This window comes from Bombina bombina, chromosome 2 (assembly GCF_027579735.1).
Source record: "Bombina bombina isolate aBomBom1 chromosome 2, aBomBom1.pri, whole genome shotgun sequence".
Classification (NCBI taxonomy): domain Eukaryota; kingdom Metazoa; phylum Chordata; class Amphibia; order Anura; family Bombinatoridae; genus Bombina; species Bombina bombina.
Genome location: NC_069500.1, coordinates 86,028,747 through 86,052,371, shown reverse-complemented (window position 1 = coordinate 86,052,371; position 23,625 = coordinate 86,028,747). Strand labels below are relative to the sequence as shown.

Sequence of the window (23,625 nt, the reverse complement as noted above, 5' to 3'; positions counted from 1 at the left end):
AAGGAAAATCAATGTCGGAGTCCCTAGCAAGGAACCAGAGTTAGAGTGTTGCAACATTGTATACTTATTATAACACTTTACAATTACAAAATACTTGTGGTTTAAAAGTAACAATACAAAATATAGCAGCATAGCAACCCCACAAACAATGGTAACAGCAAGATAAGATTGTTAACAGGGGGGCTCATATAGTATCAAGCAAAGAAATAGATGCAGACAGGCAGTATTATCCAACAAATTGCCTAAGAATGTTGGAATAAGCATACGCAATATACATACACGATTATTGTATCACCCAGTAGTAAGATATATAACAAATCTGGACTATATGTTCATAGGATTTATACAGCCACCTGAATAATACACCCAACACAAAAAGCAAAATTAGCATGAAAATGGAATAAAATCCCAAGGTGGATATTGCTATTATAACTAAAAACAATTGTTGAGTACCTATGAAGGAATGAAACATATACAAATACAATAGCCCAGCTACCCATAAGAATAAGAGTAACTATAAAAAGAAACATTGTAAACAGTGGGTCTTAGGAAGAAAACTATCAGTATCAAGGAATTCTTGTATACCAGTGTTTTTATTTAATTAATGATCTAAGAGTGTATATAAAAAATTGGAATATACACAAAAACTCTGAATATAAGGGATACCCAAACCAGGGCATCTGTACACCAACACAACCAAGAAAAGCAAATCTTTAAAACACTTAACCACAACTGAAATCTATGTACAAACGTGAATAAAAGTTGATAATCCCTACTGTCACTCAGGCTTAATTCAAACTAATTTTACACCAATACAAGCCTCAAAAAATATATGAGACATTCAAACGAAATAAACACCCATTACTAAGCTCCTATCAATTTTACTTGACCAATACAAGGGAATACCGATTGATCTAACAAAACTATATATAAAAGTATTTGGGAATCAACCGGTTACTTGAATAATTTGGTAATAACCTGAAGCTTTTGACACCAGCTATTTAGAGATAGAGACATTTTAATTTGTTTGTGTAAACCCATTTTTTTAAAGTGAATAATAAAAGTTAAATTTTAAAAGGTATCAGTGGCTCTACCCCAGTCTGGGCAGAGAGTGCTATATAGCATTTCTTTCCAGGGAGAATATCCCAATCTTGTTGCAAGTTCAGTATCAGATGCTAGCACCACTCCTCAAAGGAATATAAAATATAGATACTATAAACCAAATACAGTATCTTAAATAATTGAAACTAGTGAGGAGCTTGCCTATATAGTGCCCTTGTTATCCTTGTGTGTTGAATGCTAATAATTTTATTTGTGATGCCATCTTTGATATCATTAGGGTTGATGTCAGGTATATGTCTCTAGCTATTTTAGCTAGAAGAGCTTTATGGCTTAAAACTTGGAATGCTGATATGTCTTCCAAGTCAACTTTGCTTTCCCTTTCTTTCCAGGGTAATACATTATTTGGTTCACAGTTGGATTCCATTATTTCAACTGTTACTGGGGGGAAAGGAACTTTTTTACCACAGGATAAAAAAATCTAAAGGTAAATTTAGGTCTACTAATCGTTTTCGTTCCTTTCGTCACAATAAGGAACAAAAGCCTGATCCTTCCCCTACAGGAGCGGTATCAGTTTGGAAACCATCTCCAGTCTGGATTAAATCCAAGCCTTTTAGAAAGCCAAAGTCAGCTCCCAAGTCAACATGAAGGTGCGGCCCTCATTCCAGCCCAGCTGGTAGGGGGCAGATTACGATTTTTCAAAGAAATTTGGATCAATTCGATTCACAATCTTTGGATTCAGAACATTGTTTCACAAGGGTACAGAATAGGCTTCAAGATAAGGCCTCCTGCAAGAAGATTTTTTCTTTCCCGTGTCCCAGTAAATCCAGTGAAGGCTCAAGCATTTCTGAAATGTGTTTCAGATCTAGAGTTAGCTGGAGTAATTGTGCCAGTTCCAGTACTCAAATCTCTTTATTGTACCAAAGAAGGAGAATTCCTTCAGACCAGTTCTGGATTTAAAAACATTGAATCATTATGTAAGGATACCAACATTCAAAATGGTAACTATAAGGACTATTCTGCCTTTTGTTCAGCAAGGGCATTATATGTCTACAATAGATTTACAGGATGCATATCTGCATATTCCGATTCATCCAGAGAACTATCAGTTTCTGAGATTCTCTTTCCTAGACAAGCATTACCAGTTTGTGGCTCTGCCGTTTGGCCTAGCAACAGCTCCAAGGATTTTTACAAAGGTTCTCTGTGCCCTTCTGTCTGTAATCAGAGAACAGGGTATTGTGGTATTTCCTTATTTGGACGATATCTTGGTACTTGCTCAGTCTTCACATTTAGCAGAATCTCATACGAATCGACTTGTATTGTTTCTTCAAAAACATGGTTTGAGGATCAATTTACCAAAAAGTTCATTGATTCCTCAGACAAGGGTAACCTTTTTAGGTTTCCAGATAGATTCAGTGTCCATGACTCTGTCTCTGACAGACAAGAGACGTCTAAAATTGGTTTCAGCTTGTTGAAACCTTGAGTCTCAATCATTCCCTTCGGTAGCCTTATGCATGGAAATTCTAGGTCTTATGACTGCTGCATCGGACGCGATCCCCTTTGCTTGTTTTCACATGCGACCTCTTCAGCTCTGTATGCTGAACCAGTGGTGCAGGGATTATACAAAGATATCTCAATTAATATCTTTAAAACCGATTGTACGACACTCTCTCTGACGTGGTGGACAGACCACCATCGTTTAGTTCAGGGGGCTTCTTTTGTTCTTCCGACCTGGACTGTGATTTCAACAGATGCAAGTCTGACAGGTTGGGGAGCTGTTTGGGGGGTCTCTGACAGCACAAGGGGTTTGGGAATCTCAGGAGGTGAGATTACCAATCAACATTTTGGAACTCAGTGCAATTTTCAGAGCTCTTCAGTCATGGCCTCTTCTAAAGAGAGAGTCGTTCATTTGTTTTCAGACGGACAATGTCACAACCGTGGCATATGTCAATCATCAAGGAGGGACTCACAGTCCTCTGGCTATGAAAGAAGTATCTCGAATACTGGTATGGGCGGAATCCAACTCCTGTCTAATTTCTGCGGTTCATATCCAAGGTATAGACAATTGGGAAGCGGATTATCTCAGTCGCCAAACGTTACATCCGGGCAAATTGTCTCTTCACCCAGAGGTATTTCTTCAGATTGTTCAAATGTGGGGACTTCCAGAAATAGATCTGATGGCTTCTCATCTAAACAATAAACTTCCCAGGTATCTGTCCAGATCCAGGGATCCTCAGGCGGAGGCAGTGGATGCATTGTCACTTCCTTGGAAGTATCATCCTGCCTATATCTTTCCGCCTCTAGTTCTCCTTCCAAGAGTGATTTCCAAGATTCTAAAGGAGTGCTCGTTTGTTCTGCTGGTGGCTCCAGCATGGCCTCACAGGTTTTGGTATGTGGATCTTGTCCGGATGGCCACTTGCCAACCGTGGACTCTTCCATTAAGACCAGACCTTCTATCGCAAGGTCCTTTTTTTTTTTCCATCAGGATCTCAAATCCTTAAATTTGAAGGTATGGAGATTGAATGCTTGATTCTCAGTCATAGAGGTTTCTCTGACTCAGTAATTAATACTATGTTACAGGCTCGTAAATCTGTATCTAGGAAGATATATTATCGAGTCTGGAAGATTTACATTTCTTGGTGTTCTTCTCATCATTTTTCTTGGCATTTTTTTAGAATTCCTAGAATTTTACAGTTTCTTCAGGATGGTTTGGATAAAGGGTTGTCTGCAAGTTCCTTGAAAGGACAAATCTCTGCTCTTTCTGTTCTTTTCCACAGAAAGATTGCTAGTCTTCCTAATATTCATTGTTTTGTACAGGCTTTGGTTCGTATAAAACCTGTTATTAAGTCAATTTCTCCTCCTTCGAGTTTGAATTTGGTTCTGGGGGCTCTTCAAGCTCCTCCGTTTGAACCTATGCATTCGCTGGACATTAAATTACTTTCTTGGAAAGTTTTGTTTCTTCTGGCCATCTCTTCTGCTAGAATAGTTTCTGAATTATCTGCTCTTTCTTGTGAGTCTCCTTTTCTGATTTTTCATCAGGATAAGGCGGTGTTGCGAACTTCTTTTAAATTTTTACCTAAGGTTGTGATTTCTAACAACATTAGTAGAGAAATTGTGGTTCCTTCATTGTGTCCTAATCCTAAGAATTCTAAGGAAAGATCGTTGCATTCTTTGGATGTAGTTAGAGCTTTGAAATATTATGTTGAAGCTACTAAAAATTTCCGAAAGACTTCTAGTCTATTTGTTATCTTTTCCGGTTCTAGGAAAGGTCAGAAGGCCTCTGCCATTTCTTTGGCGTCTTGGTTAAAGTCTTTGATTCATCATGCTTATGTCGAGTCGGGTAAAACTCCGCCTCAAAGGATTACAGCTCATTCCACTAGGTCAGTTTCTACTTCCTGGGCGTTTAGGAATGAAGCTTCGGTTGATCAGATTTGCAAAGCAGCAACTTGGTCTTCTTTGCATACTTTTACTAAATTCTACCATTTTGATGTGTTTTCTTCTTCTGAAGCAGTTTTTGGTAGAAAAGTACTTCAGGCAGCTGTTTCAGTTTGATTCTTCTGCTTATAATTTCAGTTTTTTCATTATAAGATTTAAACTTTGTTTTGGGTGTGGATTATTTTCAGCGGAATTGGCTGTCTTTATTTTATCCCTCCCTCTCTAGTGACTCTTGCGTGGAAGATCCACATCTTGGGTAGTCATTATCCCATACGTCACTAGCTCATGGACTCTTGCTAATTACATGAAAGAAAACATAATTTATGTAAGAACTTACCTGATAAATTCATTTCTTTCATATTAGCAAGAGTCCATGAGGCCCACCCTTTTTTGTGGTGGATATGATTTTTTTGTATAAAGCACAATTATTCCAATTCCTTATTTTTTTTTTTTTATGCTTTCGCACCTTTTTCTTATCACCCCACTTCTTGGCTATGCGTTAAACTGATTTGTGGGTGTGGTGAGGGGTGTATTTATAGGCATTTTGAGGTTTTGGAAACTTTGCCCCTCCTGGTAGGAATGTATATCCCATACGTCACTAGCTCATGGACTCTTGCTAATATGAAAGAAATGAATTTATCAGGTAAGTTCTTACATAAATTATGTTTTCTTGTATCCGTTTTGCAAAGTTAATCTGTTGTTTGTTAAAGCTCCTAAGCACCTATTTGTTATCCGTGCTGTTATATTGAATAGTGCTATGATGGGAGCCAGATGAGACAGAGGGGCACACAGGAATTATTCATACATCCATCTCAGTGTTTGATTAAAGAGATAGAAATGAACCTGTTTGCAGTGCCGGTGGAACAGTTCAGCATGTGGATGGCTTTAAATCAAATTAGAATTGTTACACACAGGGATTATTCATATGTCTTCTCTCTATATATATCATAGAGATGAACCTGTGAGTTGTAACACTATTGCCAGTGAATATCAGAGAGCAGAAGTAAGCAAATCTACGCGTTTCGGCAGTGTTAGCTACCTTTATCAAGATGCTTACTAAATGAAGTTGCTGCCTTTTATAGGGAGTATATAATTTAAGACAGGTGTATTAGAAGATGATCTGAATTAACCCATTCAGTATTTTCAAGGTGAGTGCCTTAAAAATCATTAATGGAGGATTTTTTTGAAAGTTAAATACATAGATAAAACAGAGTGCAAGAAATTGGTGTTTAAATTTAAACATTCCGTGATTTCATGTTAGATATCATATAGGCTTTCATTAATAGTATGGAAATCAACAGAAAATAATGAATGCCTATATCAAAAAAAGTTTTTTCACTGAAAATACACTAAGAAAATGTAATATATATTTTGCCAAAAAAACGATATATGAAGGAAATCTTTTATATAAAAATGCACATTATACCATTGGCTATTATCATTTTATTATTGGTATTTATAATACTTTTGCAAAATTGCAAGTTGGGGTTAATAAATCGTTATATGGTTGTGATAAGCACTCACTTGTATAAAGTGAGGAATAATATTATTCGAAAGGATCTTAAAAAGTGTTCTTAAAAAATGATCTTCTGAAGTGTGTAGAAAATCAACTAACTATATAATAAAAAGAATAGAATGAAAAAGAAAAAATGAAAAATGAATAAAATAGAAAATGGGGGGACATAGTATAAAGTGATTGTGTGATAAGTATATATAGATGATTATATCGCTAGAGGAGGCTATAGTATGGCCTCACCTATATATAGTTAGATAATAATTTGAATATGAACGAAATAATGATTTTTATTACAAGTGTGTTTCAAATATATGTGCAACTATCTTGTTAGTTATGAAACATGTAACTCGTTATAGAATAGAGTTGAGGTCAAAGGAACTATTAAGTCCCAGTGGATGCACTGTTTTAAATTTAAAGATTAGTTCTGCTTCCTATTTCAGAAGTATTTTTTCTATATTACCCCCCCCTATTGATGATTTTTAAGGCACTCACCTTGAAAATACTGAATGGGTTAATTCAGATCATCTTCTAATATACCTGTCTTCAATTATATACTCCCTATAAAAGGCAGCAACTTCATTTAGTAAGCATCTTGATAAAGGCAGCTAACACTGCCGAAACGCGTAGATTTGCTTACTTCTGCTCTCTGATATTCACTGGCAATAGTGTTACAACTCACAGGTTCATCTCTATCTCTATGATATATATAGAGAGAAGACATATGAATAATCCCTGTGTGTAACAATTCTAATTTGATTTAAAGCCATCCACTTGCTGAACTGTTCCACCGGCACTGCAAACAGGTTCATTTCTATCTCTTTAATCAAACACTGAGATGGATGTATGAATAATTCCTGTGTGCCCCTCTGTCTCATCTGGCTCCCATCATAGCACTATTCAATATAACAGCACGGATAACAAATAGGGGCTTAGGAGCTTTAACAAACAACAGATTAACTTTGCAAAACGGATACAAGAAAAGAACGGATTAACATTTCATACAATCCAGAATCGCTAATACAACAAATTTGTTACATAACTTGGAAAGGACTGTTGGACATCGGACATTTGCAAGTATCGCTACCAACTATTACATATCAATCACACTTTGATACAATTATACATTTCCAACCGGACTTATTTAAAAATCACTGTGTTTAAGTTTACTATAGTGATTGGAGGAAAATTACTAGTCAGGTGACGTGACGTCAAAACTCACGACTCATCATTCACAGTTTCTCCTAACGGCTAACAGATCAGATGCCCTCATCATACACTGTGCTCCAAAACCTAACTGTTTAACCGAAGTATTGGTAATATATAGTTAGCTAAGATTACTGTGATAAAAGTTATCTGCCATAATCAAGTTTATTCATAGATACAATTTTACTGTTTACTATATATTTTTTCGTAGAACCTCAACAGTGAATTTTTATATTTTTTGTTCTAATTTAAATATATCGGCCGACCACATTGTTGTTTTTTAATACATTTTTGATGTTTTTTATATTTTTTTAAATGCCGGCATCCTTTGAAATTTTGTATGTATTAACATGATATTTGACAAAAACCGCTATATGAATTCATTATAAAGTAACTTTTTTATTAGCAACATTGGGTCCATTTGTTATTTCATTTTATTTTATACATATAATCATCTGGTTAGTTCTACCTGCTAGAGCGCTTATCCCACACCTTTTCCTACATCTCAGTTCACCAGAGCTTCACAGATTGCCACTGGAGTCCTCTTCCACCCCTCCATGAGGACATCACGGAGCTGGTGGATGTTAAAGACCTTGCGCTCCCCCACCTTCCGTTTTTGACGATGCCCCACAGATGCTCAATAGGGTTTAGATCTGGAGACATGCTTTGCCAGTCCATCACCTTTACCCTCAGTTTCTTTAGCAAGGCAGTGGTCGTTTTGGAGCCGTTATGTTGGAATACTGCCCTGTGGCCTAGTCTCCGAAGGGAGGGGATCATGCTCTGCTTCAGTATGTCACAGTACATGTTGGCATTCATGGTTCACTCAATAAACTTTAGCTCCCTAGTGCCGGCAGCACTCATGCAGGCCCAGACCATGACACCCCCATCACCATGCTTGACTGTAGGCAAGACACACTTGTCTTTGTACTCCTCACCTGGTTGCCGCAACACACGCTTGAGACCATCTGAACCAAATAAGTTTATCTTGGTCTCATCGGACCACAGGACATGGTTCCAGTAATCCAGCCTGCTTGTCTTCAGCAAACTGCGGGCTTTCTTGTGCATCATCTTTAGAAGAGGCATCCTTCTGGGACGACAGTAATGCAGACCAATTTGATGCAGTGTGCGGCGTATGGTCTGAGCACTGACAGGCTGACCCCTTCAACCTTTGTAGCAATGCTGGCAGCACTCATACGTCTATTTCCCTAAGACAACCTCTGGATATGACACTGAGCACGTGCACTCTACTTCTTTGGTCGACCATGGGGAGGCCTGTTCTGAGTGGAACTTGTCCTGTGAAACCGGTGTACAGTCTTGCCCACCGTGCTGCAGCTCAGTTTCAGGGTCTTGGCACTCTTCTAATAGCCTCTAGGCCATCTTTATGTAGAGCAACAATTCTTTTACCATGAGGTGCCATGTTGAACTTCCAGTGACCATTATGAGAGAGTGTTAGAGCGATAAAATCCAAATTTAACACACCTGCTCCCCATTCACACCTGAGACCTTGTAACACTAACGAGTCACATGACACCAGGGAGAGAAAATGGCTAATTGGGCCCTATTTGGAAATAGCTCTGTGATGTCATCATGGAGTTGTGGAAGAGGATTACAGTGGCAACCTGTGAAGCTCTGGTGAACTCCATGCCCAAGAGGGTTAAGGCAGTGCTGAAAAATAATGGTGGCCACACAAAATATTGACACTTTGGGCCCAATTTGGACATTTTCACTTAGGGGTGTACTCACTTTTGTTGCCAATGGTTTAGACATTAATGGCTGTGTGTTGAGTTATTTTGAGGGGACAGCAAATTTACACTGTTATACAGGCTGTACACTCACTACTTTACATTGTAGCAAAGTGTCATTTCTTCAGTGTTTTCACATGAAAAGATATAATAAAATATTTACAAAAATGTGAGGAGTGTACTAACTTTTGTGATATACTGACTATATATACTGTATGTGTGTGTGTGTATATATATATATATATATGTGTGTGTGTGTATATATATGTATTAGAAAATAGGTTAGGGGGTAGCAGAGTTTAGCATAAAGTAACAGGTATCTCTTATATTGTCTTTTATTTAATCGCAACTTAATGCTTAAATTATTGAAGGGAATACCTGTTGTGGTTAACTGGTTTAGAGGAACATACAACAACTAGTTAAACTAATTGTACCAGAGGATACAATCCAGTTTAAGAAAAGAACCAGTTCCACAATCGTATAGTACCGGTTAGCTCTGCTAGAACAGAGATTATATCAATATTAAAAATGTTCCATATCATTCATACATTTAAACTTTATTGTTATCAACTAGGAACATGCACACATACAGTAGCTAGGCTAAAAGTTAAAAACACTTAAGCTCAGGGGATTGCACAATCGCAATTGTGTACTAGAGAAAATAATCTATAACGTTCAACAGTCCTCAGTCCGTAAATTATTAGAAGTAAACTAAGCCCTTGCAATCCGAGGGCTGATTTAATATTACTTATATTGCTTATAAGGACCAGAGGCTGTGATAAATATTATTAAGTTAAAGGTACATTACTTTTACCCACAAGAGCAAGCAAATTAAAAAACGATCAGGAGAGACAGAGCTACTCCTGATGGACCCCTGGCGCGCGTTTCATGAACGCTTCCTCAGAGGGGGTCGTTCGTGAAACGCGCGTCAGGGGTATGAATGATATGGAACATTTTTAATATTGATATAATCTCTGTTCTAGCAGAGCTAAGCGGTACTATACGTTTGTGGAACTGGTTCTTTTCTTAAACTGGATTGTATCCTCTGTTACAATTAGTTTAACTAGTTGTGTGTGTGTGTGTATGTGTATATATATATATATATATATATATCACTGTATTATATATATCACTGTATTATATATATCACTGTATTATATATATCACTGTATTATATATATCACTGTATTACATAATTATGTACTTTTACAAGCCAAGCACAGCTGTCATTACCTTCAGAATTAGTAGTAATATCTCTTGGTACATCCCTAAATCAGGCCAGGATGTGATTCAAGAAAAGATACTGTACAAACGAGGTTAATAAAAAAAAATTAAATGTTCTTTTGCAAAAACATTTAAATGGATATAAAACACATTTTTTTTTTCTTTCATGATACAGATAGAACATGCAATGTTAATCAACTTTCTCATTTACTCCTATTATCAATTTTTCTTTGTTCTCTTGGTATCTTTATTTGTAAAAGCAGGAATGTAAGCTTAGGAGCTGGCCCAATTACTTTTTTAAAGATACCAAGAGAATGAAGAAACATTTATAATAGGAGAAAATTAGAAAGTTGCTTAAAATTGCATGCTCTATCTGAATTATTAAAGAAAAAAATTGTTTCATATCCCTTTAAGAAAATGAATTTGTTGTCCTTGCATGTGGTTAAATATATTTCCATTCATTATCCATTAGAATCCATTCAAGTACCATTAACTTAAATATAATATTATGTCTATTATTATATTATATATCTAAAGGGGGGGAAAGCAGTAATGTATATTGTAGTGTTTTTTTTTTGTTTTTTTTTGGGGGGGGGTTTGTTTTTTTTTGTTTTTTTTTACTACACATAATGGAACAGTTTAATATAACATTATTAATATGTTTAAAGTCCCTTTTAAAATATGCAGTAACTGTTGTTATACTTTAAATTTTCTATGTATCCTTTCTTTTCAGTGAAACCAACTTAAAATTCAGAATGTCACTTGAAGTGACTGATAGGTTTCTCCAAGATGAGAAAGCACTGGCTGAATTTGATGGTAAGTGAATTAAATGGCACAAAATAAAAATAAAAAAAAGAAAGAAAATGTATTGTGTTAGGACATTTTGTTACTACATTACTGATTGTATGTAACGGTGTTAACACCCAAAAAGGTAAAAAAACAACCGCTAAGCATCCTCTGGAGACTAAACATAACTAGAACCTAATAAAGTATTACAAAGCAGATCCGTGAAGTTCAACATAATATTTTACTGTCCATTAATATTCATAAATTGTATCCACAAAGGCTTTGAAAATAAAGACAGTGAAAAACAGATCCATATTATGGTAATCAAATATATCTAAACATGTTAAAAAAATAAAATCAGACTTCATGTGCTAATCTTAGTGATAATATAATAGACATTCAACATGAGATCTAAACAGACACCTCATATATATATATATATATATATATATATATATATATATATATATATATATATATATATATATATATATACATATACATACACGTTTACTTTCCCCATGATGTAACCAATATGAGACATTTAAGATATGTATATGGATGTAACATACACATAGTGAAAATTTACGTCTGCTCCCTGATGCTAGCTTTATCTGTGTTTAATTATATATGTTTAACTAGACTTTGGTATTGCATTTTTATGTTTTATTTTGTTGAAATACTTTGATCAGTTTGTCTACATGTAGGTAACTCTGAGGATACATTTGTAGCGATATCTTAGACAATAGCTGGTATATAGACTTGTTATCTCTATTACTAGATCCAACATAGGACTATTGTTACACTTATAGGAGTTGGAAGTGATTACACTAAACATTTGTATCTTTATACACATCTATACATTGATTTGAATACTGTTATGTTAAATAGTTTTTGATACATTTATGATACACATTGATACATTGCAGGAATAACAACTGAGGTTTGTGATAATATTAAAGTGAATGTAAATTTTGATGCTAAAGTGCCCAGTTTTTAAAACTTCGATCAAAAACAGGGGCACTTTAATTCATCAAAATTTACATTTGACTCCTGTTGTGAAAAAAATACTTACCTTTTAATCTTCACAGCAGCTCCAGCTTCCTCCACCCGTTTCAAAGCCTCTTCCTGGGTCTAAAATGAGGCATCCGGCTTCCTCCAATCACAGCCTTGAATCAGACACTGATTCCCCCGGGAGGGAAGCTGTGATTGGAGGATGACCTTTTAATCATTTCTGACATAAGAAATGGCTTGTGAGACCGGAGGAAGCTGGAGCTGCTGTGAAGATTAAAAGATAAGTTTTTTTTTCACAACAGGAGTGAAATGTAAATTTTGATGAATTAAAGTGCGCCTGTTTTTAATCAAAGTTTTAAAAACCGGGCACTTAAGCATCAAAATTTACATTCACTTTAAATAGAGAATTTGTTTTTATCACTAGCAAGGATTGATGTTCGGCAAATGGTCCCACTATTACTACACTATATCTTTATTATTGCACTGTATAATATTAACACAATAATAGTAACTATGAGCATTCACAATGTATTTGTCTTTTCTATGGTTGCTATGGCAACAGTTGGGTGTTTTTTTTGGAAAGTGGGTGGGGTTTCAATGGGTATAAAATGTTTGATTCACTCTGTACAATTATTGGTCTGATGAAGGAGTGAACACCCGTAAACGACACTGGTTTATATGGAATAAAACACTTTTTTTATTTCACCTGTATCAAGTCCAGTGAGTGATTGTGTTATAACTTGGATATTTGAACTTTCTATATATGTGTGTGTGTGTGTATGTGTGTATATATATATATGTATGTGTATGTATGTATGTATATATGTGTGTGTATATATATATATATATATATGTATATATGTAGCGGGTGTTCCAGCACTCCGACTTTGGTCAGTAATTCTGAACCTGGGTGCAATCCTCAAAAGAATAAGTAGAACAGTATAGGAAGATGATGGGCACTCTCAGGGTTTGTGAAATTTGCATATCAGCAAAAAAGTTATTTATTCATTCTTGTTAGTCACAACTTTGTTAAGTCGACGTTTCGGCTTACGCAGAAGCCTTCATCAAGACAAGTAAAAACTTGCAAACGGCTAAAAGCCGTGCCCACCAGAACCGGTTTGCTTTTAGCCGTTTGCGAGTTTTTACTTGTCTTGATGAAGGCTTCTGCGTAAGCTGAAATGTCGACTTAACAAAGTTGTGACTAACAAGAATGAATAAATATCTTTTTTGCCGATATTCAAATTTCACTCCTATATACAAACTCTATTTTTTCCTATAGCTGTTTTTATTGGTTTAAAAATGTTGTTGGCCTTATGTGTTCCGCTCTCAGGACTGGTCGATTGTGAAGAACCAAATAATCGCCTGGACAAGTTTGTTGGAACTTTATACTGGAAAAACATGAGCTACAGTCTTGATGTTGATAAAATTTTGCTTCGTGGCTGCATGATCCGGAACACTTGCTTCTGTCATGGGCTTGTTTTATTTGCAGGTAAATCACCTTTTTGTATTGCTATTTTACTAAAGAGTGATGAAAAAAGTAAGTTAAAGGGACATTAAAAACATTGTTTTCTTTGTTAAATATAAAATAGGGCGTTTTATATACCTTTCTCTTCCTGCTTGAGTTGGTTAATTTAGTTTATTTTGGGTTAGATAGGCTAAGCTGCTAATTGTACAAATAATAGATTTGTATGTATGTAAGCCTTTATTTTGGGCGCAAGTATGCTAGTTGCCATTTTAAATTATTTTTGTGCGTCAATAGTTTTGCAGTGCACAGTGTCTTTGTCAGTTTGGGCAGTTTATACACTGCTTCAAAGCTGGTGTTGGAGTGTGTGTGTGTGTATGTGTGTATGTATATATATATGTGTGTATGTGTGTATATATATATATATATATATATATATATATACACATACACACACACATATACACACACACATATATATATACACATATACACATATATATATATATATATATATATATATATACATATATATGTGTGTGTGTGTATGTATGTGTGTGTATGTATATATATGTGTATGTATGTATATATATATATATATATATATACATACACACATACACACACACACACACACACACACACACACACACACATATACACACACACATTTGAAAAGTATAAATTTCAAATAATTAAAGTTAAAGTTTCTACTGTGATAGATGCATCTTGGGATACTTAATTTTTTGCTTACTTTTTAGGTGCTGACACAAAAATTATGCGAAACAGTGGGAAAACCAAATTAAAAAGAACAAAAATAGACTATCTAATGAACTACATGGTGTACACGGTAAGGACAGAGCTCCTATATTATATTAAAGGGACACTGAACCCAAATTTTTTTCTTTCATGATTCAGATAGAGCATGCAATTTAAAGCAACTTTCTAATTTACTCATTATCAATTTTACTTCATTCTCTTGGTATCTTTATTTGAAAAAGCAGGAATGTAGGCTTACGAGCCGGCTAAATGTAGCCACCAATCAGCAAGCACTATCCAGGGTCTAAACCAAAAATGGGCGGGCTCCTATGCTCATATAACAGTTTTTTTCTTTCTTTCAAATAAAGATACCAAGAGAACAAAGAAAAATTGATAACAGAAGTAAATTAGAAAGTTGCTTAAAATTGCATGCTCTGTCTGAATCATGAAAAAATTTGGGTGTTGTATCCCTTTAACCATTTTGGTACTATTTGACATCTCCTTTGACATCGAGTTACCTAGAAATTAATTCTTGGATTACATTTTTTTTTTCTATATAGCACTTAAACAACTCCAATTTGAAACCCCATTTTTACTGTTGGTTTATTGGTAGTATATTATATATATATATATATATATATATATATATATATATATATATATATATATATATATATATATATATATATATATATATATATATATATATATATATTCATAGTTGCATAAATATAAACATAAAAAAAGCCATTTTTGGTTGTTTCCCCTACATATTTTTGTCTACAAATGCTCCCTTAATTGACTTTTTTGTTTGATTATTCATGGGTTCTATTCCATTGTTTGTACCGCTTAATGGCTTTTATTCCTATTTATTGAACCCCTTATATGGAATATGGAGAGATACAAAGATAACATTTTATAACACTTGATAACTTTTCTGTTACTTAATGGTTAAGGCTCATCTGGATAAATGTACTCATCAAAATGTCCTTGATTTAAGGGACATATTGATTTACACATACGGACCCAGGTGGTTTCGGCTTCTTGTATACGCACCATCTTGCTATCTCAGCTCTCTATTTTTGTGTTACCCTCAGCCCCTGAACAAATCCAAGAACTTGTAACAAGTAGAAGCACATTAGTTATGGAAATCTTTGGTCCTTGATGTGATACTACCCTAGTCCTTGTTGGGATAAATTTATCAGGCGGTTTTTAAACATTTTCTATCCTGTACTATTGAAAAGCTACATATATTAAGTTATCTATTTTACAAATCCACCCACACATCAGACCACCGTTCTAGAATATTTCAATGAGTGTTCTACAGAATCTGTGTCTGGTCACAAATGAACAGATCAGCTTTGCTCACTCTGTAATTTCAGGATGTTTTTACTTGAGCACAAGTCATCTACAGTTTTTTTGTAGCCCTCACAGGCTGATCATGGACACCACCTATGTTCCTCTATCATCTTATTGTAATTTCAAACCCAACAATTATTGAAGTACTTATTAATAACTGAAGAAAGTTCTTTCCAATTTATGGTTGCGCTTCAGTAGACATAAGTCCTCTGAGGTTGTGTATAAAGTACACATAACTTTAAACTTATTGTCAATTTTTTTTATTGAATTATATGTTAGTCTGGCACTACATTTAGGATTCTTCACCAGTTTTGCAAAGTTGCTATTTTGACCCATTATAATGAAAAAGCCTAGAATGGTTTGTTATGCGTTTGCAAATAATACCTTACGCTGCAATCAGGTGGATTCTTTCACCACCCTGCCATTCAGGTGGATTCCGAAAATGGCAGGGTGGATTAAATTAGCCAATAGGAATTCAGTAGCTCTCATCCTATTGGCTGATTTTGAAATTGAAGAATCAAATCAGCTAATAGGAATTCAAGGGACGCCATCTTTAATCGCGTACCTTGAATTCACTATTCAGTGTTCGGCGGCGATCGTACGAAGAGGATCCTCCATGCTCCGCGGTCGCCGGTCTTCAGTTCCAAGGTCGCCAGTCTTCAGCTCCATGGTCATCGGTCTTCAGCTCCACTCCACGCCGGATGTTCCTGGAAGAAGAAAGAAGAGGTCGCCACTTGGAAGAAGACTTCACCGCATTGGACAGGACCTTCTCCGCCAGGACTTCATGAACGGTGACTACCAACCTGGGGGTTAGGCTTAGTTTTTTTTTTAGTTTTTTTGGGGGGGTTTATTTAGATTAGGGTGGGCATTTTGTAAAAGAGCTAAATGCCCTTTTAACGGAAATGCCCAACAAATGCCCTTTTCAGGGCAATGGGTAGTTTAGGTTTAGTGTTAGTTTTTTTTATTTTGGGGGGTTTGGTGGGTAGGGGGTTTTACTGTTAGGGGACACTTTGTGTATTTTTAATGTAAAAGAGCTGTTGCTTCTGGGGCAATGCCCTGCAAAAAGCCCTTTTAAGGGCTACTGGTAGTTTATTCTTAGAGTAGGGGGTGTTTTTATTTTGGGGGGGGCTTTTTTATTTTCATAGGGTCCGGGATTAGGTTTAATTTTCTAAACTTTGGTAATTTGTTTTTTTATTTTCTGTAATGTTAGCCTTTTTTATTTTTTGTAATCTTTTAGCTTTTTTTGTAACTTTAGTGTTTTTTAGATTAGTTAATTTAGGGGGTATTAGGTTAGGGGGCTTAGTAGTTTAATTAGTTGTGTTGTGGGTTTTGGCAGTTTAAGGGGTTAATAGGGTAAATAGGTTTATTGCAATGTGGGGGTTTAGGGGTTAACAGGGTAAATAGGTTTATTGCAATGTGGGGGTTTAGGGGTTAATAGGGTAAATTGGTTTATTGCGATGTGTGGGTTTAGGGGTTAATAGGTTAATTATGTGTATTGCAATGTGGGGGTTTTCGATGTGGGGGTTTAGGGGTTAATAGGGTAATTATGTTTATTGCAATGTGGGGATTTTGCGGTTTAGGGGTTAATAGGGTAAATAGGTTTATTGTGATGTGTGGGTTTTGTGGTTTAGAGGTTAATAGGTTAATTATCTGTATTGCGATGTGGGGGTTTTGTGGTTTAGGGGTTAATAGGGTAATTAGGTTTATTGCGATGTGGGGGTTTTGCAGTTTAGGGATTAATAGGTTTATTAGGTTTATTGCGATATGGGTGGTTGATGATTAAGGGGTAAATTACTAACACACATTTTCATTTTCAACCTCTCCCTCAGCACTGGTATATTTCCCTCATCGATGAAACATGCACTGGTCACACCTATCCTCAAAAAACCTTCCCTTGATCCTACCTCCCCATCCAACTACCACCCTATTTCCCTCCTCCCTCTTGCTTCAAAGCTTCTCGAAAAATTAGTACAGGGAGTGCAGAATTATTAGGCAAGTTGTATTTTTGAGGATTAATTTTAGGGGGATATCTGTGTGTGCAGGTAACTATTACTGTGCATAATTATTAGGCAACTTAACAAAAAACAAATATATACCCATTTCAATTATTTATTTTTACCAGTGAAACCAATATAACATCTCAACATTCACAAATATACATTTCTGACATTCAAAAAAAAACAAAAACAAATCAGTGACTAATATAGCCACCTTTCTTTGCAAGGACACTCAAAGCCTGCCCATCCATGGATTCTGTCAGTGTTTTGATCTGTTCACCATCAACATGCGTGCAGCAGCAACCACAGCCTCCCAGACACTGTTCAGAGAGGTGTACTGTTTTCCCTCCCTTGTAAATCTCACATTTGATTATGGACCACAGGTTCTAATAGGGTTCTAGATCAGGTGAACAAGGAGGCCCATGTCATTAGATTTTCTTCTTTTATACCCTTTCTTGCCAGCCACGCTGTGGAGTACTTGGACGCGTTGTGATGGAGCATTGTCCTGCATGAAAATCATGTTTTTCTTGAAGGATGCAGGACTTCCTTCCTGTACCATGCTTGAAGAAGGTGTCTTCCAGAAAACTGGCAGTAGGACTGGGAGTTGAGCTTGACTCCATCCTCAACCCACGAAAAGGCCCCACAAGCTCATCTTTGATGATACCAGCCCAAACCAGTACTCCACCTCCACCCTTGCTGGCGTCTGAATCGGACTGGAGCTCTCCTGCCCTTTACCAATCCAGCCACGGGCCCATCCATCTGGCCCATCAAGACTCACTCTCATTTCATCAGTCCATAAAACCTTAGAAAAATCAGTCTTGAGATATTTCTTGGCCCAGTCTTGACGTTTCAGCTTGTGTGTCTTGTTCAGTGGTGGTCGTCTTTCAGCCTTTCTTACCTTGGCCATGTCTCTGAGTATTGCACACCTTGTGCCTTTTGGGCACTCCAGTGATGTTGGCAGCTCTGAAATATGGCCAAACTGGTGGCATCTTGGCAGCTGTTACGCTTGACTTTTCTCAGTTCATGGGCAGTTATTTTTGCGCCTTGGTTTTTCCACACGCTTCTTGCGACCCTGTTGACTATTTTTGAATGAAAACGCTTGATTGTTCGATGATCACGCTTCAGAAGCTTTGCAATTTTAAGAGTGCTACATCCCTCTGCAAGATATCTCACTATTTTGGACTTTTCTGAGCCTGTCAAGTCCTTCTTTTGACCCATTTTGCCAAAGGAAAGGAAGTTGCCTAATAATTATGCACACATGAATATGGTGTTGATGTCAGACCACAACCCCTTCTCATTACAGAGAAGCACAATCACCTAATATGCTTAATTGGTAGTAGGCTTTCGAGCCTATACAGCTTGGAGTAAGACAAACATGCATAAAGAGGATGATGTGGTCAAAATACTCATTTGCCTTATAATTACTGCACTTCCCTGTATATGCATCCCTATCCCATTTCCCCTTACGTTAAACTCCCCTTCTTGACCCACTGCAATCTGGATTTCGTCCCTATCACTCCTCAGAGGAACAGCTATTGTTAAGGTCACCACACCGACCCTACCTTACAGCAAAATCAAAAAGGCCACTCTCTCTTGCTTATCCTCCTTGATCTGTCCGCAGCCTTTCGTACACTGTCGACCATCCACCTTTTCTGCTCCAAACCTTCGGTATCTGTGACACAGCCCTTTTGTGGCTCTCTTCCAACCTATCAAACCGTATCTTCAGTGTAGCCTTCTCTGGGGCCTCCTCTGCCCTGTCACCATTTTCTGTCGGAGTACCGCAAGGCTCTGTCCTCGGTCCCCTTCTCTTCTCAATCTATACGTCATCACTAGGCTCCCCACGGTTTCCAATATCATTTGTATGGCGATGACACCCAAATCTACTTCTCTGCACCAGACCTATCTCCTTCCTTGCTAACCCGTGTCACTAACTGTCTTTCTCACATCTCTTCCTGGATGTCCTCCCACTACCTCAAGCTAAATCTCTCCAAAACTGAGCTCCTCATTTCCCCCCCTTCTTCCAAAATCTCCACCCCCAATATCTCTAACTGTAGACAACTCCATCATTACCCCTACCCCGCATGCCCGATGTCTCGGGGTCACATTTGACTCAGATCTTTCCTTCACTCCTCACATTCAGTCCTTGGCTAAAGCCTGCTGCTTCCACCTTAAAAACATCTCCAAAATTAGACACTTCCTTAGACAAGACACAACTAAGATTTTAATCCACTCTCTCTTATTCTTTCCTGCCTTGATTACTGCAACTCTTTCCTCTCTGGTCTCCCCACCTGCCGCCTAGCTCCCTTACAATCCATAATGAATGCCTCTGCCAGACTCATCTTCCTTACACGTCGCTCTTCATCTGCTGCTCCTCTCTGCCAATCCCTTCACTGGCTTCCTCTTGCCTCTAGGATCAAACACAAAATTCTCACTCTGACATAAAAAGCCCTCAACTGCACTGCTCCCCCCTATATCTCAGACCTTGTCTCCAGATACTCTCCCTCCCTTCCCCTTCGCTCTGCTCACGACCTCCTACTCTCCTCCTCTCTGGTTACCTCATCGCACTCCCGTTTACAGGACTTCTCCAGACTGGCTCCCATCTTGTGGAACTCTCTGCCTCGCCCCACAAGACTCTCCCCTAGTTTTGAAAGCTTCAAGCGCTCCCTAAAGACTCTACTGTTCAAGGATGCATGCAACCTATGCTAACCTTACCTTTATACCAGTTCACTACCCTCCATTTGCTATCCCCTGAACCCCCTTAGCATGTAAGCCTAAGAGTCAGCCTGTTTGTAGATCACACTTCTTAACAGTGCAACTCTTGGCAGGGCCCTCTACCCATTTGATTCCCTTTAATTGTTTTGTTTGTACTCCCCTTTGTTATATAGCGCTGCGGAATCTGTTGGCACTCTACAAACTAAACCGATAATAATAAAAATAAATAAATAATTACTTTATTATTTTGCTATGTGTGGTTTTGCGGTGTATGTGTTAATACTTTTGTGTGGGAGGTTCGTTTTTTTTTTGCTGTTATACTCGTGCCAGGCGGTGTGTGCTTTGTTTTTTTTTTTTTTTTTTCTTTTTTTTTTTTTTTTTACTCCACGTGGATTCCGAAAATGGCAGGGTGGTGTGGATTCCTTTCACCACCCTGCCATTTTCCGGAATCCCACCTGAATGCAGCGAAGCTGCATCCAGGTAAAATTCTTTTGACTGCCAACACGGCAGTCAACATTCCATTGAGGATGCGTGCGCAACTGGTGACGGACATTACAAACGCAATTATAGTATAGATATCAACTTATTACCCATATTCAGATAGTGCTTTGTGCGTAGCTGCTTATCTCCTTAAAGGGATATTAAACCGTAAATACATGCTAGACCAAATGATGTGTTTCTAGCAAAGATAAGTCTTAGAATAAAATGTAGCTGTAAATTTTACCATTATATTAGTTGTCTAAATATTGATGATGTAAGTGTTAAAGTTTTGTTTAAAAAAAGTACCATAGATTCTATAAACTAGTTTTCTATTTATCTCTGTCTTCTGCTGAGAACAATTGGGACAAGCTATATAAACCAGGCAACAAAGTAGTTTGAGTAAACAAAGCTATGTGAAATCCCACACAACCTTGTTTGTATGAGTCTTTTATTGCCTGTTTTTATATCTGTTCCTAATTGTTTGCAGCTGGGCAGTAGGATAAGCTTAAAACTTAAATTTAAAACTAGTTTAGACATGGCGGCGTCCATTACTTTGTAGTATTCAGTGAAATTTGAAAAATCAACAAATTTATTAGAGTACAAAATAAATAATGAAAGTATATTACAAAGTTTTTTTTAACTACACATAATTAAACATTTTATATTACAATCTTATACTGATTTTAATATCCTTTTTAAACGGACCTAAAAGTACAAAAAGAAAATATTCTAATATGTTAAAGCATTTTATTATTCCTTTTGCTTCCATATATCTATGTGGTGGGTTAGCCCCTGAAAAGGGGAAAACACCTAGTTAGCATCAACTAAGATGCAGCAATCTACCACTGGGACCTAGCTTAACACGTGATAAACCAATGACAAGAGATATGTGTGTAGCAACCAATCACCAGCTAGCTCATAGTGTATTGCTGCTCCTGAGCGCACCTAGAATGCAAAGAGAACCAAGTACATTTGATAATAATAGTACATTTAAAAGGCTCTCTAAATAACATGCTCTTTCTGATTGGCTGATTTTAAACCTGTCAATCCCTATTGGCTGATTTAAATCAACCAATAGCAAGAATTTTTTATTTAAATCTTAAATTCTAATTATCTTTTTCTATTGGATGATTAGAATTTAAAAACTATTTCAAACATGAAAGTTTAGTTTTCAGTTTCAATAGGTTAGCGCTGCGGAATCTGTTGGCGCTCTACAAATAACCGATAATAATAGTATAGATGCCTTCTATGTTTTTCTTTAGTTTTGTATTTTTGCCAATATATTATTTTCACAATTCTGAAACCAATTTTCTGCTGGACATTTCTTTTCCAGATATTTGTTCTGTTGATTCTTTCCTCTGCGGGACTTGCCATTGGGCAGACCTATTGGGAACAGCAGTATGGACAAACCAATGTGTCTTGGTATCTAGATGATGGAAATACTTATTCACCATCCTATCGTGGCTTTCTGGCATTTTGGGGTTATATAATTGTTCTCAATACTATGGTTCCTATTTCCCTCTATGTAAGGTAAGCAACAGATATAATTATATAAAAATGTGACTATTATTAGAAGTAATGTTAATAAAAGGGTCAAAGGATAGCAATAACCAAATAAAAGTATTTGCATTATAAATATTGTTTGTTGGAAATAGAAAAAAAAATTGTATATAACTGGTTATTTAAGACAAATACAATTTTAAATACTTAAAAATTGCTATACAAAACATTTTCATTTGCTATACATTTTAATTTTTAGTGTATTTTTTTGTGTGTGTTTTAAAATAACTGGCTAGCTATCTAAATTGACATGCATAGATGTGCATATGTTTATATATTTCTTTTACACTCACGGATTCATATCATTACTGGTGTGTAGTTAGTGTCTAACCACTGGAGTAGGTGGAAGCACCTACCACCCTTATATATACCCTTCAGAGATGTGGACTTGAATCTTATGACTTGGACTTGACTTGACTTGCCTGTCTTGACTCAGACTTACTTGTGACTTGCAAACCAATGACTTGGTCCCACCTCTGATACCCTTCTCTTCCTGCTTGAGTTTGTTTAGTTTCTGTTTATTTGGGGTTAGACAGGCTGCTAACTGAGTAATAATAGATGTGTAAGTATGTATTAATTTATTTTGTATGCATGTATTTTTGGTGCATGTATTCTAGATGCTATTTTAAAATATTTTTGGGCACATAATCGTGTTTACACAGTGTCTTTATGTCAGTTTGGTGGTTTATGCAGTGCTTTACCTTTATGTGCCTTTCAAAAAAACTGCGAAATTGCCTTTTTATAAAATGTATTTCAAGTAACTAGAGAGCCCTTATGTCTATCTGAAATCCCTGTAGATCAGATAGAGCATGCAATTTTAAACAAGTTTCCAATTTAGTTATATCAACTAATTTGCTTCATTCTCTTGGTATCCTTTGTCAAAGGAGCAGTAATGCACTACTTGGAGCTAACTGATAGCCAATGACAGGAAGCATATATGTGCAGCACCAATCAGCAGCTTCTGAGTCCAAGTATACTTTTCAGCAAAGGATACAAAGAGAACAAAACAAATTAGATAATATAAATAAAGTAAGAAGTTCTTTTTAAAATAGTTATGCTATCTAAATCATGACAGAAAAATATTGGGTTTATGGGGCCTATTTATCAAAGCCTCGACTATGCTGCATGCGCCGGCACCAATACGCTCGCCTAACATCGCAGCTGCAGACCTGAATACGCTCTCCATATTTATTAAAAAAAGCAGTGGGCGAAGAGCATCGGACTGTTAACTAGCAGTCATCGATCTCGCTGCTATTCGGCTTTTTCCCAACTTTATTTATACTCTAAACGCCGCCACTATACTAAAATGTTTAACCC

At 36.6% G+C, this 23,625-nt stretch overlaps 1 protein-coding gene across 1 annotated transcript in view; it reads left to right on the top strand.

The window, feature by feature from the left end:
* Nucleotides 1-23,625, top strand: part of LOC128648464 (phospholipid-transporting ATPase IC-like) — a 144,467-nt gene that overhangs the window by 79,519 nt on the left and 41,323 nt on the right. Inside the window, 4 exon segments of the mRNA XM_053701148.1 lie at nt 10,913-10,995; nt 13,310-13,468; nt 14,203-14,291; nt 22,082-22,278. Of these exon segments, the coding sequence (XP_053557123.1) occupies nt 10,913-10,995; nt 13,310-13,468; nt 14,203-14,291; nt 22,082-22,278 (528 nt within the window).